Below are 19554 nucleotides of genomic sequence, written 5' to 3'. Positions count from 1 at the left end.
GGTATCCAGGACCTCCAGGTGGAGACCCTTCCACTCCTGCCCTCCATCCTTGCTTGCCTTGCCTAAGTATGTCTCCACAAGGCAGGGTTCTGGGGACACCACAACAATGTATGAAACCACTCAGGCTGGGGGACGTCTTTGCCCCTCCCTCTCACCCCAACTTTACAGACAAAATACACAATACAGTCAACACCAGCAATGCTTGTCAAAATCTGTTATGGACAGAACACTCAGGTGAGAGGCAAAGAGAGAAGCCTCAGCTCTAACTAGGCATGTCCCATCCCACCCTGACATCACCAAGTAATGGCAGAAGGATCTCCTAGTGGGGGAAGAGCCACAGGGAACAGGGAAAGCACGGAGCTGAGGAAGGGCAGGCGTCATGCAAATACTGCCCAAGAAATTGCCCCAGGGTAGCCTCAAGAGCTCAGCATGGCTCTGTACACAGTCAGGGTTTCTGGGAACTCTTCTCTGCTGTGAAAGCCCAGCAGGTATGGTGGTGAGCAAAGATGAATGGACTGTGTGCTTAGCTCCTTCCTACTTACCACTGGCCAGTACACCATGGGCTACATTGGGGTAGAATAAGCTACCAAGATGAAAGCAGGTGACCCTGTGCCAACATTACCTGAAAGATTCACTGGGCCCCTAGAGCTCATTGAAAGACGGCTTAGCTTAGTGCAGGATGGGAACCCGGGCAGTCCATACCTTAACCTCTCAGATGTCAACTGCATACTTGCCCTGGGTCCAGAACCTGTTTGGTCGCCAAGAAACTCCAAGAGGAAGCACCTCACTGCTTTGAGAATCAGACAGGACATGTCCTGAATGCAAAAAAAGAGAATGTGTCCGGTCCCTAGCGCAGAATCAGCCCTTACCTGGAGCCCGACAGGTGCTGGGGTTCTGTCTGGGCCGTGTCCCCTCTTGGACTGTCCCCACTGACCACAGGAGACTTCTCAGAGTCCTGCTTTCTGGCCTCTGGTTCTGGCTGGCCTTTGACCTCACTCTCTCCTTGCAACCTGCTTGCTGTGTCCACCTGAGGCCCTGAGGTGTGTGCCAGGCACTTGTTGGAAGCAGGGGCTTTGGGCTCCTGCCTACTGGAGGCATCTTCTGCAGGCAGGGTGACATCAGAAGGCTGGGCCTCCTCTAGTCTCTCAGGCTCTTTTTCACCACCCTTGGCTAAGCTTACAGAAGGGTTAGAGGCACTGAGGACACTTCCTGGGCCACACTTCTCCCGTAGGCACTCTACAGCATCCTCCCTGCTGTCCCCACAGCTGCCACAGCACACACAGGAGTGGAGGAGGCAGTTGGTGGCTGTAGTGCTGAGTTTGTGTGTATTGTCCCCTGTCCCCTCGGCCCTGGGCTCCAACGGGGAAATACTATGGCCCGGGACTTCTTGGCTTGCCGCAGCTGAGTCCAAGGTGGTTGGAGACTTGGGGTTGAAGATGACTGTGGCCGACAGCTTCATTCCCCCGGTCCGGTGTGCAATCATTTCTGCAGTCTCGGCATCCTCTGCGCTCACCTCCCAGCCATCCAGGTATAGCTGTGAGTCTAGGCAACTGCAGGAAGTGGAGCCCGCGAGGCTGGCCAGCTTTATCTTGTCACCTTCAATGTTGTTGTTGCTCCAGTCTTCCTCCTTTACCAGGGCAGGTGCCCTAACCCCCACCTCTCCACTCTGGCCATCCTGTCCTCTCTGTTGGACATTACCCTGCGTCAACTCAAATGTGCTCCTTGGGGATTCGGGCCTGGCAGGAGACTCTGTCACCTCCACATCATCCATGAAGAACACCCTTTCCTCCTCATCGCTGCCCGACTTCAGCTGGGCTCTGGCTGGAGAGGCCTCTCCTCGAGGGCTAGCCTCTGAGCCTGCCCTATGGGCTGGGGACTGACAGGCACTGGGCGGTGAAAGCAGAGAAGACATCTCATCCCCGGCCCTGTGGACCATGCGGCTGAGCTCCTCCAGCTCCTGGTCATCATACTGCATCGAGCAGGCCAGCTCTTCCTCTGGGTTATTGGCACTGGCGGAAAGTGTCTCCTCGGGGGCAAGGGATGCAGAAAAGGAGGGTGCCAGGGCACTGGGTGCCTGGGCGTCTGCCCGGATGGGAAGCTCCACATCCTGAGACACGCAGAGGCTCCGCTCCAGGGTGTGCAGCTCCTCCTCAGTCAGTGCCTGCAGCAGATCCCTACGGGGTCACGACAGAAAAAAGGCTGAGGGTCTCAGATGTCACAGCCGCCTCCACCAACAGACAGCGCAGGCCATCCCCTGAAGCTGACACCCACACTGAAGAGTGGAGCAGGAAGCACTTGTGACTGACACTCACTGTGCCCTCCGCTTCAAAAGGAGACCTAGTCACCAGCTCTCTTCTATGTCATGAAGAGTGGAAGTGGAAGAACTATAAAGATGTAATAGCTATAACTTGTAAATCATATTTAAACATGAGATGCTGGAAAGCACTCACTGGCGATGCCAAGCACTCACTGGTTAGACGGGAATGTAGTTCAGTGGTGGGCGGTCATCTGCCATGCATGAGGCCCTGATCGTAAGAATATCATGAGTCTAGTATAAAAACTGTTTTAAAAGATTTATTTATTTTTATTTTGTGGGTAGGGGTGCTTTACCTACATGTATATCTGTTTAACGTATATGCCTGGTACCCATGGAAGCCAAAAGAGGGCATCATATCCCTTGGAACTGGAGTAACAGATGGTTGTGAGCCACCACGTAGGGGCTGGGAATCAAACCCTGGTCCTCAAAAAGAACAGTGAGTGCTCTTAACTCTGAGGAGCAGTCTCTCCCGCCCCAATAAAAACCTTAAAGCAGTGCTTCTCAACCTTCCCAATGCTGCAATCCTTTAATACAGCTCCTCATATCATGGTGGCCCCCAACCATAAAATTATTTCATTGCTACTTCATAACTGTAATTTTGCTACCGTTGAGGATCATAATGTGAATATTTGATGTGCAAGATACCTGATCTGCAACCCCCAAAGGGGTAGCAACCAACAGGTCAAGAACCTCTGCTTTAAAGGATAAAATTAATATACATGTTTATTTACCTAGGAACTTCTACCTTTTCAAAACTAAATATTACTAAGAACCAACCACACCCCTGCTGCACTCTGGACACCAGTGGTTTTGCAGGGAGAAGGCAAGCTTAGCCCAGCCTTTCTTGGGTTCCCTTCCAGGTAGGGAAGCATTTGTACAAACAATGCACATTCTACAGTAATGACAACAGCGAGGAAGGAAACACAAGCCAAGGAGAGAGCAGTAGGGCCCATGGCTGAGTTTGGGATGGTTTCCTCAAGAAGGGGACACTGGGGGGGGGGGGGGCTTGGGAGAAGAGGAGGGGGAACAGTTGTGGTCAGGATGTAATATATGAGAGACAAAATTTAAAAAAAGGAAAGGACACTGAAGCTGAGCCTTGAACATGAAGACTGGTTTTGTGACAGCGACTAGGATGAGCCTAAGGCGGGGCCAACAGGCCAACTGCATACTGCCCTCTACAAGGGAAAGCCCAGGATGTACTTGAAGAATGCATCTCATAGTGAAGATACCAATGTATCCAAGGACAGGAAGAAAGGTCCAGGTAATTCTCAGAATTGCAAGACGTATAAAAAGCACCCAGTGTCAGAGGCAGGATTCCTCCCCTTAGGCTGTTGGTCAGGAAGATCCCAGAGACCCCCGGGATGATTCAAGTTTTTGTCATTGCTTTCGCTTGTCCACTAGAACTTAATGATAAGACCATATTGCTGGGGTGCGTGTAATCAAAATGCATTGTATACAAGTATGAAATTCTCAGAGAATGCATTAAAATATTATATCAAAAAAAAAACTGTGAGGTTTCTTGAGTTTCCTAAGCCAAACACACTCACAGACAGTATCCACACCCCAAAATAATCAACCAGGACCTCCAGTACACTTCCATGCCTCCAGTTTCCCCTAGTTGCTACCATCTTGACTTCACGAGCAGATGTGCTTTTTGTCTGTCTTCATTATCTAGAGAAATGAGGATTTGCAACCTCTAGGCTGTGGTGGCACGCATTGTCCACTGACACAGTGTAAACGCTGATGTGTCTACTGATGAAATCTAGCTTCCACAGTCTGACATTGCTGCACACCTCTCCTGAAGAATATCATGTGCCATTCCCACCACACAGGGAGAGACCACTGGCTCACAGAGTTGGTGCGTGACTTGCTGTTCTCAATGCTATGACAAGAAAACCTGATGTGGGGAAAGGACAAGTGGGTTTATTTTGGCTTGTGGTTTGGGGGGAAACAGTTCATTATGGCATGGCAGCTGAGATGTGCGTTGGCTGCTCAAAATGCATATACAGTTGGGAACCTGAAACAGTGATGTTGGGTTTCTCTCCCTTTCCTGTTTATTCAGTCCAAGATTCCCAGCCCCACCGGACGGTGCTACTCACATTTAGGGTGGGTCTTCCTTAGAAACTCTGTGAAAGACATACTCAGCCAGCAATGTGTATCTCAGGTGATCCTAAATCCCATCAAGTTGACAATGAAGACCAACGACACAGTCAGTAAACAGACTGGACACTCTGAGTCTGTGGCCTTGGCTGCAGCTCTGTCCTGGGCAGTACAAACATGCCCCCTTGGTGCGTGTGCAATGGGATCTCACTCAGCATCATGGAATGAAGCTGAACACCAGCTTGCACTTAAAATCCTCACACACCTTATGTGACACCTACTCAAGACTTACACCAGCTTTTCTTTCCGTTGATTCTCTTTATGTGTTTGGGAGTTAGATTCTTGACGGGTTTATTCTCCGATTCTTCAGCCCACATTTCATTCTCTTGCAGGAGTCTATTGATGTGACTTTTTAATATAATTAAGCCTAACGTGTCACTTTTAGTGGTGCTGAGAATTGAACCCAAGGACTCACATATGTTAAGTGCTCGTTCCTGCACTGTAGCTCCAACCACATTGGTCTGTTGTTGCTGTTGTCATTGTTGTTTGTGCTTTTTGTTGTTGTTTTTACCGTTGGCCCTCTGTGTCCTATTTAGGGAACAGCTGCCTCTTCCATTGTTACAATGATGATCCTGACTCTTTTCCTCGAAAAGCTGAGTAGTTTCTCATTTCCCACTGGGTTTTCCATTTATACTTCTCTATCTGGGTTTTCCATTTATACCTCTCCTCTATCTGGGTTTCCCATTTATACCTCTCCTCTATCTGGGTTTCCCATTTATACCTCTCCTCTATCTGGAATTGATTTTGTATGTGATTGTAGTAATACATACAGCATCCATAAATGAGACCGTTTTCTCATATGGACACCTATTAGCTCACCCCACTTACTAGAGAAAAAAGTGTCCCACTCTTCTGCAACGCTTCATAGCCATAAGTTGGAGAACTGCATCTTGATCCATATGGACTATTCTGTTGATACTGTTTGCGGGAAGGGTTAAATCATGGATTAAGTTCTCTTGATACATACTGTGCCATAAATCTTGCTTCTGCCACCTTTGATTATTTCTTGTAAAATTTGTTACTTTAATTCAAATTGTCAAGTTCATTGACATAAAATTATTCATTGTATCCTCTTATAATTGCTTTGTCTGTAAAGTCTGTACTAATGGCTCCTGTCCATTATTTCTTGCTTTCTTTCATTTCCTTTCTTTTTTCGTTATTTTTGCACCGGCTGGACTTGAACTCAAATACTGGAATTATAGGTATGTGCCACCATGCTCATGCTTTTGTTTTATGTTTGTGTGTGTGTGTGTGTGTGTCTGTCTGTCTGTTTCTGTGTGTGTTTATGTGTGTGTGTAAAAGGGGAGTCTATTTTATGCTGCTTTTACAGTACTATGCTATTTCCCTCCTCTTACAGTTTTTAAGAGTCTTTGTTGTTGGCAATTTTATTATGACAGGAATGTCCTGTGCTTATCTGGCTTGTGATTTGAGTCGCCTGAAGGTATGAGTAGATTTCTCATCAGTTTTGGGAAGCCCCAGGCCATTTTCTTTTAATATTGCTTCTACTCATTGATTCTCTTCCCCTTCTGGGATTCCAGTGACATGTGTTAGACATCTGAGTGTGTTGCACACGTGTCTCCTACTGATGCTTGTGTCCGGTTGCTTCCTCACTCCTGTTTGCCTTTGTGCTTCAGTTTGTGCTTCCTTTGTTGGTCTAGCCTTGGGTTCGTTACTTCTATGTTCTGCTGGGTCTGATTTGCTTTCAGGTCTATATACTGCTTTTTATTTTCAGACGGTGAACATTTAGCTCTCAAAAATAATAATGAACAATATTATTACTAATGATTATTTTGGATTGTTTTCAAGACAGGGTTTCTTTGTGGGTGGCTTTGGCTGTCCTGGAACTAGCTCTGTAGACCAGGCTGGCCTGTAACTCAAAGAGATCTGCCTGCCTCTGCCTTCCAAGTGCTGGGATTAAAAGGTGTGCACCATCACTGCCCAGATAGGATAATTTAATGGATCCTAAATTGGTAAACTCTCCTTCCTCTTCTCTAACACCCTCTTTATTGTATGTTCTGCAGTATAATACTGATCATTGTGCTCATGTCCTTGTATGTTAAGTCTACCTTATGAGTCACATGTTTTTCTCTTGACCACAAATCATTTTCTTGTCTCTTCATGTTTGAACTGCATGACGGACATCAGAAAATATTCTAACAGTGGCAAATGATGCTGTCTTGTGCTAAAGGGATTTCTCGGTCTTTGGTTAGTGGTGGTAGGATCCATTATCACCCTGGCCCAGACCTCCAGCAGGCTTACTGCTGCTCTGAGGCTAGTGAGCCTCTATCTTCCCACACACCAAAGTCTTCAGACACTGTGTTCTGCCCTCTGAGTTCTAATTCAGCCTCCAATTTTCCAACCCTCCATTCCATGAACTGCAACATTTGGCAAAAATCTCCAGCGTACACTAGCAATGAGCTTGAAGCAAACGTGTCTCTTGAAAGTCTGCAGGACTGTGAGAAACCTCCCTTGCTCCTGAGGGTTTCTGTGCCCAGACTCCTCCTACATTTGACCACAGGAGCTGTACTGCCTGGCTGACCCCAGTGTTGATGAGGTCCACTGGACCACTATACCTAGGCTCTGCACCCCAGCCTGAACCTTGAGCAAGAAAACATTTGCCTTGAATTTTCAGATGCTTTCTAGGAAGAAGCCCTAAGGATCTCTGGATCTAGCTCTCTCCTGAGCCCACAGAACATCCTCTTATTACCCCAGCACCCACCCCATCCCTCCTATAAGAGCCTCCTCAGCTAAGGCCCAGCTGCACTTACCATTTTGACCTCAGCATTGTTTATGATCTCTCCTCATTTACTGTCACCCCTTGTCTTGGAACCAAGAAGAGCAGGTCCTCAGCTTCTAAGCCTTGGGTTTGGATTGCACCCAGAGTGAGAGGCAAACAGCCAAGAGCCATCTACAGGATAAACTGAACTGTGAAATAGACTGGGCTCCCAGTCTGCTGACTCGAAGAGGTTCCAAGACTTCAGGGCTACCCACAGGAAAAGATCATAGGAGTGTCTTCTTAAATCTGTTCTACATAGCTCTAAGTTCTATGTGTCCACAAATTAACTCTATCCTGACTGACTATACCCGAGGCTACCTTGTGCTGAAAGGTTCTAAGGAGGCTCTAGATACACTGCCAGATTCATAGGGTGCTACAAGGACCCACCCAGGACTCACCATGTAGAAGAAAACACCAGTAAGGCACCCAGAAAATGAGTGCTCATGCCCTCCACCTTGTTTCCAGCCCTAGGGTATGAAAACCCCATCCCGCAGCTCCTGGGCAGTGCTGTGTCCAACAGAAGGGTCTGGCATAGCAGAAGGGCTCCAACACATCCTCAGGAGCCTAGCTAACCAGGACTGACATATGAGCTTCCTAAAGGGAGCTTTGGAACTCTTATGAATCGAGAGCAAACACTGAACTGTGTGGTACACCCTCAGTAGGAAGTTTACGATTTCCTAGAGCTTGGCACTCAAGAGCTGCTAACTGCTCTGAGGCCCAGGAAGAACAGACAAAGGCTAGCTTCAGCTACTGTGGGCACAGAGGTATCACACAGGAGGATGTGTGGCCAGCTCTGCTGACTCAGAGGAGGCTGAACGCTTGACATTAACAGCCACCTCCCAGCCGTCATGACTCGGAGTAGGCTGGGCACGTGACTTCAGCAACCATCTTCAGTCCTCACCTTATTTTCCGCAGCAACGTGTGGAAGGGCCGGAACAGCTCAGACATGTCCTCCACCTTTCGGTCCAAGTTCAGGGGTCCATCTGCATAGACCACAAGGCCACTGTATTCAAGACACACAAGCCAGTGTGGTTAGGCTCTGTAGGCCTCTGAGCGAGCCCTGTGATTTCAGCTTCAGCATCTACAAGAAGACTGACTGACAGCCAGCTGGGACCTGAGGCACCCACACTTAGCAAAGTCATAGCTTCCTGTGAGTAAAGTTTCAACAAGTCAAGGAAAAAGTGGTCACAGTTACTCTCCAGACTTTACCACCACAGTTAATGGCTTGGTTCACAGCAGGGCTCTAACAACCACAGAGTATATCTGCTCGCCTCGATGCTGCAGATAGGTGAGGTCAAGATTCATTATAACATCTACCTCACTGAAACTGAAAGACTAGATCTGAGGAGGCTCGTCTAGAACCAAGCCTAAGATTGTCATATTGAAACCCAAGCAGGCGCTAGAGACCCATGTGGGTCTCTTATCACCCTTCAGGGCAGGAAACAGCCACTTGTCTACCCACAGAAAGGACTGACCCTTCCCTGGATGTCCTCTCCTCAGGCTGGAGCGTTCCTCATTGTCCCAGCCCAGCACCCAGCTCAACACCTGCTGAAGGCCAATTCCACTCGGGGGCCACCTCTGGGCAGCCCTCATTCCCTTGACAACCACCTTCACCCTCTGGAAGCCCCAAGGCCTTCTGCCGGGCTCTGAGAGCACCAAAGTCAACCAAATCCCAGCTCTTCTCTCTCTAGGAACATGAGGTTAGGACTCTTCTCCAGTAACTCCTCCCCTGTTTCTGGGGCTGAGATGCTCAGGTTTGGTGCGTCTCGGGAGCCCACAGAATATTTGCCTGTGCCTCTGCTCCCTCATGGAGGGCCCTACTTGTTTCTACCACTGTGACATGATCTCCTTGCCCGCAGAGTCTTAGTTGCCACCATCCCGGACAGAGTCCCTGTCCATTTGTAACAGTCTTCTTTAACTGGGTACAGTTTGGTAAGAAAGTGACCAGCGGAATCAAAGGCACTATTTTCCCCTGGAAAGGTTGGCTTCTGTGTGCAAAACAAGAATGGAAAGTCATAGTAGAAACATACTGTGCTTCCTCTGGGCTCTGGTGCTGCTGAGTGGTGGGGACTGTAGAAACAGGAAACCAAACAGAAAAAGGGAGAAGACATGGAGGTTCTGTGTGTGTGTGTGTGTGTGTGTGTGTGTGTGTGTGTGTGTGTGTGTGAGAGAGAGAGAGACAGACAGACAGACAGACAGACAGACAGACAGAGCAGCAGACAGACAGAGACACGGAGACACACACAGAGAGAACTGGCTTACCTGGCTTACAAGATTGGAGAGCATGGTAACTTCCAATTGCATGGGGCAGGGGACAAGCAGACTGGAGACATGGGGAAGGGTGGTCACTACAGTCACAGGTAGAATCCCTTCTTACTTAGGGGATCGTGACCTGTTTTCTCCTTGGATTTCAACTGATTATGTGAGGTCCACTGCACTAGAGAGGGTAATCTGCTGAACTCAGAACTCTCTTCATTTAAATGGTAACTCATCTTTAAACTGCACTCACAACATTCTGGTGGGAATGCTAAAATATCTGGTTACCGAGAGCGTGCTGACACACAGGATCGGTGATAACTCAAGATGCAGCAGCCATGTCCCAGCCGCGTTCACTGAAGACAGCAATTCCTTCTTCCTCAAATGCTCCTGGCATCCTGGCCCAGGACCATCTGGGCACAGATAGAAGGGTTTCCGATCCCTTAATTCCATTTCACTGGCTGTCACTTCTTTCTGAGTGGGCAGGGCCACCATTTTTATTTGCAGTAAGTTTTGAAACAGACCATGTGAATCATTTTTTTTATGTGAATCATTTCTAATTTGGTGTTTCTTTTTTGAAGTTGTTTTTTGCTCTGTAGGGCCCACGGAGGCTTCATAAGAATTTACGGAATGGCTTTCTATTTCTTCCATAAAGGAGGAAAGGAAGCTTGCAGGGACTGCACAGAATGTGACAGTCACTTTGGAGAGAGCACGGAGAGCCTCCCAGTTCATGACCATAGGCTATGGGCTGCCTTTCTATCGTGGTAGACTTTTTTCTCTATTTTTCCCCACACAAATGGTCTGCAGTCCTCAGTGCTAAGTCTTTGCCCTCCTTGGCTAAATTTATTCATGGGCATTTTATCCTTTTGAATGTTGTTTTTTAAATCTTGTACTTAAGGCTGAGGGTATGGCTTAGTAAGACAGCATTTGCTTGGCAAGCCCTAAGCCCAGGGGTAATCCCCAGAACTGGAAAAACAAACAACAAACAACAAATATAAGCACCTAAAAACTTCATGTTTCAAGTAACATTTAATTACATTCAATGGAATATTAACTCTAAAAAAAAAGAGAAAGAAATCCCAACCCATTTTAATGTGCTGAGAGAAAATAAGCTAATTCCGAGTGGTTTTTACTCACAGAAAATTCCTCATACTGTCAGATCCACATGGGAAGAAGAGCAGTGAGTGCCAGGAGGGGACAGGATGGTGGAATTCCATTCAGACAGGGATTTTTAGGATGGAGGTGGGCAGTGTCTGACAACACTGAAGTGATCACTCAGAAAGGATTAAAGAGATGGCCCAGCAGGTAAAGTCACTCACTGCCAAGCCTCAGGCCCTGAGCTCAATGTCCAGAATACACATCATGGAGGGAAAGCTGAATCCTGCAGGCTGCCCACTGACCTACACACACACACACACACACAGACACACGCACACAGACACACACACACACATGCACACACACACACAGATACACACACATAGACACAGACACAGACACACACACACACACACACACACACACACACACACACACACACACCACTAATAAAAAAATTTTTTTTTTTTTTGGTTCTTTTTTTTCGGAGCTGGGGATCGAACCCAGGGCCTTGCGCTTCCTAGGTAAGCGCTCTACCACTGAGCTAAATCCCCAGCCCCCACTAATAAAAATTTTTAAAGGGCTAAAATGTTGTTTTATTTTATGTGTAGTTTACCACCGTGGTAAAACCCTTATTTCTTTGCCTTCTGTTTACACAAGTGTTAATTTTTACAGAGGGCTGGGGCTGTAACTCAGTTAGTATGCATGGTATGCAGGTAACTAGCCTGGCATGTATGAGGCCCTGGTTCCATCCCCCAGCAGTGCATGCCTGTGAACCTATCATGTGGGAGGTGGAGATGGGAAACCAACAGTTCTAAGTCATCCTTGGATACATAGCAAATTCCAGGTCAGCCTGAGACATGTGAGACCCTGTCTTAAAGAAAAAAACGGTGGGCCGGAGAGATGGCTCAGCAGTTAAGAGCACTGGCTGCTCTTCCAAAGAACTCAGGTTCAATTCCCAGCACCCACATGGCAGCTCACAACTGCTGTATCGCCAGCTCCAGGGGATCCGACATGTTCACACAGACATACATGCAGACAGACGGCAGTGCACATGAAGGAAGTAAGTCATTGTTAAAAGCTATCTTGCACTAGCAGCATTTGGCTATGATTCCATAGTGATCACAGTGAGGATGTTTCCTTAACACTCGTCTTCTCTCTCATATTTTAGTGACAGAAGTATCGTTTCTAACCAGTGCCTTAGTTTTAGATATTCATCTCCTCAAATGTTTTTATTACAAGTTCTACTTTATTGGTAATCTGTATAACTATGCATTGAGTCTTGTCAGACCAAAGTGGCAAAATTCTACCAAAGCCCACCATGCCCCAGAGGGGAGCCTGCCTTCCTGTGGGGATACACACCCACAACACAAACCCTACAGAAACAAAAACTAGGCTTGAGAGAGAAAAGAGACAGAAAGAGAGAATGGATGAATGAATGAATGTACTCTGGCATATGTGTGAATGTAGGTGGCACTCGTACCCACAAAGGGTAAGGAGTGTGCGTTGTCTGTGATCCAAGCATTCTGAAGTTAGTGCCAACCAGTACCCAAGTCTGGCTGAGCTGTAACTGTGATCTGAAAATTCACGGATGGGTCGGATAGTGGGAAGCTGTACTTGTAGAATGTTAAAGACCAAATAGAGTGAGTATAATATCGTGATGTGAACCTGGAGGTAAGGAACAATGAAGGAGGAGCTGGGGAGAAGGTAGATACACAGAAAGGGGTCACTGAGGCAGAGGCCAGGCCGCTGCATCTACAGCTGGGGGCCGGTTTGTTATCCAGGAGGCGAGGCCTTGGCAGGGTACGAACAGGAGCAGTAACCTTCTTAATTGAAAATTTCCAGGACTACTGGTACCCCATGCTAAGAGGTGCCATTGTTCTGACCAACAGCAGGTGGGGCCAAGGGCCAGGCTTACACAGATGGCTCTAAGGACAGACGGTGCTGGAGCCAGCTACAGGGCTTGCTGTGGTGTGGACAGGCCTTCTAGGGAGCTACAGATGATGCCCACTTGACCCAGATGAGGCCAGTGGGATCCCGGGCTGGTGGGAAATAGTGACCCTGTGACACAGGCCATGTTGGTCAACCAAAAGGGCAGACTGGAGAGTCACCCCTGAATCTATAGGTTTTGGTGTCTTTATTCTTTTAAGGAACCGTTTTTTAAAGATAAATGCCTTGAAATTACATCAGAACCTAAGGGGGAGCTGCTTTCCAGGCCCCGCCCCTCCTGCCCTGGGATGAGTTCAGGGCCAGCCAGGCACACCGTAGCCACATAATAGCAAAACACGCTCACCATGTGAACACAGGGAGGACTCTCCTGGGCCTCCTCCTGGGAAGTTGCAAAGCGTGAGAAGCAAGAGAGCGCGGGGTTGTAGGTTGTGTGGGCCTGGTGAGCATCAAGGGTGGTGGTGGGAGAGAAGCTCCCACAGTGGGGCTTGCCTGGGTGGACTTTGTCAGAGACACTGCACCTCTTGGTCCCTCAGATCCACACCTGACTCTGAGGTTAGAGGTCTGCTCCTGAGGACCCTATCAGTTGACAGCACAATGTTCTGTCAGGAGCCAAAGCTCCTTCATGCTCTGAGTTCCCTGTCCCTGTGTCTGCTCTCCTTTCCCATATGCCCTGGATGTACTCCACCTTGTGGAGATCCCGTCAATCCTCTCAGCTCTTTCTTAGGCCTTCCTTCCACCCTGAGGAGAAGGAGCTGCATGTCTACCTCTAGGAGAAGCTACCCAGAATAAAACCCACATCCACAGTGGCCTTACTCCACTCCAGGACTAGTGTTCTGGGTGGGCTACTGATCCAGTTGCCAGCAGTTTGGCACCCATGATAGTGGCCAGTGAGGAGTAGCCACTGTCCAGGCAGATGGGTGTGGAACCACTGGTAAAAAGTGGAAAAGTCGGTCCCCAGCTCTGAAAAAAAGAACCAAAAAAAAAAAAAAGTGGAAAAGAAACATGGAAAACAGACTTCAGAATAAAACAGCATAGTGGGGTAGACTGTGACCCCGTACTCATGGGGTAGAGGCTGGAGGATCAGAAGTTCAGGGTCATCATTGGCTACAGGATGAGTTCAAAGCCAGCTGGGACTGTATGAAACTGTCTTAACCCACCAACCATCAAGAAAGAAAACAGATTCCAGACTTAAATCTGGAAACAGCACAGGTGGGGGCTGTCTGACACCTCTGTTTATTTTAAAACCAGTGTGCTGCCTCAGATAAACTTCAGGGTGCTCCCAAGGGCTTCTGAATAAGTTTTCCCCCAACCCCACCTGAACTCAGCCAGGAGAGCAGTGGTCAGAGGAGGGAGGAAGCACATGGCCCAATATGGCAGCTGGTTCAGCAGAGCTTCCCAGGGAAGCCAGCCCTTGGCCATCATAGTATATTCTCCTGGGTTGTGTATTCACCTGAGCTAATGGGCTCCACCTTCCTACAGAGCAGAAACCACTCACTCAAACCACATTCTCCTTTGGGAACGAGGGCTCCTAGTCTTCCCACAGAGCCTGCCTCCCACAGCCCTGCACTGTGTGTGCCCACCTCACCTGCCCAGCACTAGGCAGCAGGACTCACTGGCTCAGTCTGCAATGTGAGCGCCACCCTCCCCAACCAGGGAAACAGGAAGTTCTCTGAACACTTGGCTCCTCTCTGCTGAGGAAGCCAGTCGGGTAGACTGCTGGGGGCTGACCACAGCAGAGTCTGCAGTGTGTGAGGACCATTACCAGAACCCAGGAAGCAGAGGACACTCACCACACAATGGCCAGCCGAGGAATGGTGAACATGAGAGCAGGCTCATAGTCGTCAATCATGTCCTGGGTCAGATACCCAAACTCCAAGGCTCTGGCAGAGGGAAAGGGGAGGGAGAGGGTGTCCATGGGTAAACTCCTAGTACATTGGGGAGCAGAGTACCCCTCCCTCTCTAGGACTCACACTCAGGGGTCAGGTGAGGAGGGCGACCTGTGCCACCTCAGTCACGTACAGAAGACTAGGCATGCTTTGCTTAGAAAGCCCCAGAGGAGTGGCCATAGCTCAGTGTGTTTTCTTGCCTATTCCGCCTCTGTTCCAATAAGGAAAGGAAGAGCAGGAGGTGTGGGAATCTGTGTGAAGATAGCTGTCATTCTGTCAGGTGTCTGTCTGTCATTACCAGTACTTTGAGTAACCCGAAAGCCACGACAACTCAGGGCCACGCACAAGCACGAGGCAGGAACATTCCCCAACCTAGTGCCTCCTGTGAAATCCAGGTTAGTTCCCTTCCCCCATGGTGAGCAGGTGGCTCTCCCAGTACAACAGCCCACAAGCAGGTGCTAAGCCGAGCCAGCAGGACTTCAAAGCAAACGTAGACTCAGACACCTTGTTTTCTGGCAATTCAAAACACTGCTGATAAATCTGCCTTTTAAAAATAACAACTTACGTATGACTTAATCAGTTTCGAGATGAGCACCACAGTTGACACTCTGTGGTGAATCTTGGCCCCAGACTCTATTTGGAGAATCTGACTTTGAACTGCCAAACAAGGCCCATGGCTGGCCGTCCTCATAAGCCACCCGTGGTGAATAGGCCTGAGCCCTCATAGGCCTACAGAGGCTCTGAGGGGAGCAGCAGCAGAAGTGGGGAGGTGGGCAGGGTGAGGAAGGAGAGAAGTGAGGGAGGCAGAGGACAAGGGGACAGGGAGGGGGAGGGGCTAGACAGCAGCTGCCTGTCTGTCACATGACTCAACTGACCTGTGAGCCCAGAGCAGAGGGAACCTGGGGTTAGAGAGAGTGATGGCTCTGCCCTCTGTGCACTGGTAGGCATGAGGAGAAAGGAAAGCAGCAGGCTGCTGCCTTCCCACCTGGGCATCCCTGACAAGATGCTACCCTGAAGAGCTGCCCTTACCTCTCTACCGTCTCACAGAACAGCACGATGACCTCCTGCTGCACATAGTACTCCCTGGGGGACTTCACTGGCACCATGGCTGAGACATAGCTGCAAGGCAGAGGCAGTCAGATCTTTGTTCCCCAGCTTCCCAGGCCTCCCCAAACAAGAACATGAAATTAGATCCACAGCTCAATACCACCACTGCCCGTGCCATCGGTTTCATAAATACACAGCTCCCAGCTTTACAGGAACCATTCAAACCAGAGCCCCGAGTCCTGCCCCAGCTCAGCCCTGGCTGCCATGAAACCACCACACCTACTTACGTGACTATTTCCACCCAAGCCCCAGCTATGAGCAAGTAACGCATTGGTGTACGTAGACCCACGAGGGGAGCAGGCTTCTGGGAGAACCCTTTTCCCACGGAGTAAAAACTCAGGCCCCGTGTACCTATCTCAGCTGCCCAGGAGTGGCTGAGCAGCCAGGGGTGTTTGTTTACCTGATCCCAGGTAAGAACATTTTCACGCCTTCTAAACTAGCAACTCTATTTTTTTTTCCTTGCCATGAGACACAAGAAAATCGTACTCATCGTCTGCACTCAGACTTCTGAGAGAATACTTCCTTCTAGAGGCCAGTCATGGTATCCTACCATCAGTAGGCATGGATTTCCTGTCTGCGAGCATCACAAAGTTGGTGCATAGAGCACACCAGGCCACTCTCTCCCTTAAGCCCGTCCTGAGCCCTGTCCCCCAAGGGCTGTGACTGCCAGAGCCCTGCTGGACTCTATACCCTCTGCTTTCCCTCTTCCTTTGAAGGCTCCCTTACGCCCACCCACAAAGATCCCCAGGAGTTATCCACCAACCCCTCCCTCATCATTCTACATGGAAACATCAAGACGTGGCCCCAAAGAGTTGGCATCCCAAAATTAGGAGCAAAAGCCACCATTCCACATGTCTAAAGCGTATGCATGGGGCCATCAAGGTCACCTCAGTTCAAACTCGGCAAACAGAACATCAAAGCGTCTCAGCGCCTCCCGCATCTTCTCCGTGTAGGTGTTGAGGTCTCGTAGTGCCTGGTCACGGAGAGTGCCCCGCACATCCTCCAGGCTGCGCGTCAGCTCCTTGGCCAGCGGCCGCATGGCCATGCTCTCCAGCTCACGATTCATGATGATGGAGCCAGCTGCCAGGCACTGTGGGCAGGAGGCAGGAGAGGACTTCAGAGTGGCCTGGAGCTCTGAGAAGCTGCATGTCCTCAGGGAACCTGACCCTGTGCACCTCAAGGCCTCAGTGCTCAGTGTGGGATTCAATACGGGGGACCCAGGGATGTGACTCTCATCGCCTCCTGGTCCAGGGTGGCTGCTTGGAAGGAGCCAAGAGTGGCTAAAGGCCACACTCAGGGTTGTGTCCTGGAACAAGATAGAAGCAAGGATCCAGCCACCCTTCAGGCCATGCCCTCTCGGGGAAGTCATAGACATCTCTTGCACACACACATCTAAGATAATGGGAACACGATCTCCCTGATAACCATAATCATTTACTTAAGAGGCATCCTACTCCTAGTTGGTGAAGAGGCTTCCATGCACCCTCAAACCCCCACATCTGTGAAAGGCCCCATCCTGTGCTCAGAAACATAGGAGTCTGCCTGCTTCTGTCAAGATGTGGACCAAGAAGAACGGACGGCTCCCAGCTGGCTTCTTCCAGTGCAGATGCTCGGTCCACTAGCTAACCTTCACCAGTTAGGCCAGAACCAATCCGCCAGCCAATCAGTCAGCATCAATCAGGACAAGGAGCAATTTCCTGTCAGCTGAGGGAAGGGGCCACTGACTTTCCAGGTGTTTCCTGAAGGAGAGCATTGAACTCCACGTGCCATTCCCCTCAGCAGCACCCCCCCCCCCCCCCCCCCCGTGCATGCACACCAGCTAAGCTAACTGAGCTGGACCTGTCTCCTTTCACAGGCCCTCACAGGAGCCTCTGCCCTGGGCAAGGCCGTACAGAGTGAATACTAAAACTTGATGAGAACGATCTGCTGCAGCTCCCAAACCAGCCAGAATCTCCAGAGGGTTCAGAGGAGAGGAGTGGAGTGGGGGGAGATCAGACAAGACGGAGCACAGGGCAGGTAAAGTCCACAGTTGCAGAGGGAGGGATGTCAGGGAGGACAGCACAGAGGAATGAGGACAGCTGCAGTCAGAGCCCTGGATCCCAAGTCAGTGCTTTGAGAACACAGTCAAGGGAGAAATGCTGGGACTTCACTTTGTTGAGGGGTTCAGGAAGTTTCCAGGAATGGGTAACAGTGATCCTACTACCTTATGGGGAAGCCATCTTCCTGTGTCACCAGAAGATAAGCTAAAGTGAGAATGTGGTGGAGTAAGGCCCCCTGAAGAGTGTCCCCTGATGCCGTCACGGCAGTGGGTGGGTGAGAACTATGCCCACACTGGTATTTGAGGAGCAGTGACAGGATCCTGGATGTCTGGGGACCTGAGAGTTTCCTAACAATCACACGAGAAACTTCCTCTGCACCCGTGGTAGTGGGGAGCACGGGGTTACAGCTCCACATGATGTGTCTAGGGCTGGTGGCCAAGGAAGCTCAGATCACACCTTCTGGAAACAAAAGGCAACAGAACCCCTGGAAGAGACAGCAGGCTTCACATGGCCATGGCTGGATAAAGATATTCAATGCTAGGGCACACAATTCCAGCAGCTGCCCACTACCTCAGCCCCGAACCACAGCTGGCCAGCCAAGTTGTCGTGCCGGATCTCCTCTGGAAACTTGACGCAGAAATCCCGAGGGGCTCGGTCCTGGGGGATACACTCCTCCATGATCTGATTAATGATGTTTAACACATTGTCCTGAAACAGAAAGAAAGATTGCTCACCCAGACAACAGAAGTGATCTAGCAGCACATCCTGCCTCAGCACAAGAAGGCTCGAACAGAGGGAATCGCCCAAACCATCCCTCCTGGGACAACTCCCCCTAGCGCTCTGTTGCTGGCACACAGTCCTGTGACAGCTCATTTGATGGCTGAGGAGTGGACTTCACACCACTCTTTATAACAACTGAACCATCTTCTTAGGGAAAAAGAACTTCAACTTTCCTCCTTGCCTATCCCCCTAAATGCCTGGAGCCATGGCTATCTTGGGTGCCTCTGAACACCCAAACAAGCTCTCATAAACACTAGGTCAATGGACTCCTATAAAATCTTGAATTTGGGGACTGGGGAGAAAGCTCAGCACATAACGCTTGCTGTGTAAACCTGAGGCTTGAGTTTGGATCCCCAGCACCTACTCTTAAAAGCAGGGTACAGATTACCCCAGCACAGGGGGTGGGTGTTGAGACAGGACAACCCCGGGGACTTGCTGGCTTCAGTTTCAGTGAGAGACCCTATCTCAAGAAATACGGTGGAGAGCAGTTGAGTACCTCACCACAGTGAGTAGAGCTTGGACTAACACAGCTCTGATCAGCCTAAGATCTTAAGAAATCAGGGGCACCTCCTGAGTGGCTAAGTGTTAAGGCTGAATGTGAGACCTCCCAAGGGGTCCCAGATGGTAGTTATTGCAGAAGTTGTACAAACTCAGGGAGTAGAGCTCCCCTGGGGAACAGGTCATTAGGGATAGCTGTGTTCTCTCTATAGACACTCACTATAAGATAGAGTCCCACGAAAGAAAAAAAAATCAACAAAGTTCAGTTGAGATGATGAATAAAACTGACAAAGTTCTACCAACCAACATATTCAGGTCAACAAAGCTTATACCAGGAGAGAAGGTATCATTGTACGTCCTACCGACATTAAAAACGACTCCATGAACAATTCACGCTGACAACTTAGATGGAATTCCTTGGACTAGACCAACTACCAAAACTCTTCAAGAAGACTTAGAAAACCTGAAAAGTCAGCGGTAGAGCACTTGCCTAGCAAGCGCAAGGCCCTGGGTTCGGTCCCCAGCTCCGAAAAAAAGAAAAAAAAAAAAAAAAGAAAACCTGAAAAGTCTAGTGTGTATTCAGTCAAATGAAGCTGAAGTAAAAACATTGCCACAGAGAAACCTCTAGATTCAAACAGAAAAATAACACCAATTTGACACAAACTCACAACCCCCTCCACCCCCAAA

At 49.3% G+C, this 19554-nt stretch overlaps 1 protein-coding gene across 6 annotated transcripts in view; it reads right to left on the bottom strand.

The window, feature by feature from the left end:
• Zfyve28 (zinc finger FYVE-type containing 28) overlaps window positions 1-19554 on the bottom strand; it is an 85907-nt gene that overhangs the window by 20145 nt on the left and 46208 nt on the right. For all 6 annotated transcript variants that reach the window (XR_015636627.1, XR_015636626.1, XR_015636624.1 and 3 more), the window contains 6 exon segments: window positions 18160-18297; window positions 16438-16640; window positions 15473-15562; window positions 14348-14437; window positions 8155-8256; window positions 870-2174 (listed from right to left, as the gene is read on the bottom strand). Coding sequence is in view for 2 of the 6 variants with exons in the window: in XM_087583205.1 (XP_087439331.1) it covers window positions 870-2174; window positions 8155-8256; window positions 14348-14437; window positions 15473-15562; window positions 16438-16640; window positions 18160-18297 (1928 nt within the window). In the remaining 4 variants the exon portion in view is untranslated.

Source organism: Rattus norvegicus, chromosome 14 (assembly GCF_021556685.1).
Source record: "Rattus norvegicus strain SHRSP/BbbUtx chromosome 14, alternate assembly SHRSP_T2T, whole genome shotgun sequence".
NCBI lineage: Eukaryota > Metazoa > Chordata > Mammalia > Rodentia > Muridae > Rattus > Rattus norvegicus.
This window is presented reverse-complemented; position numbering and strand designations above follow the sequence as displayed.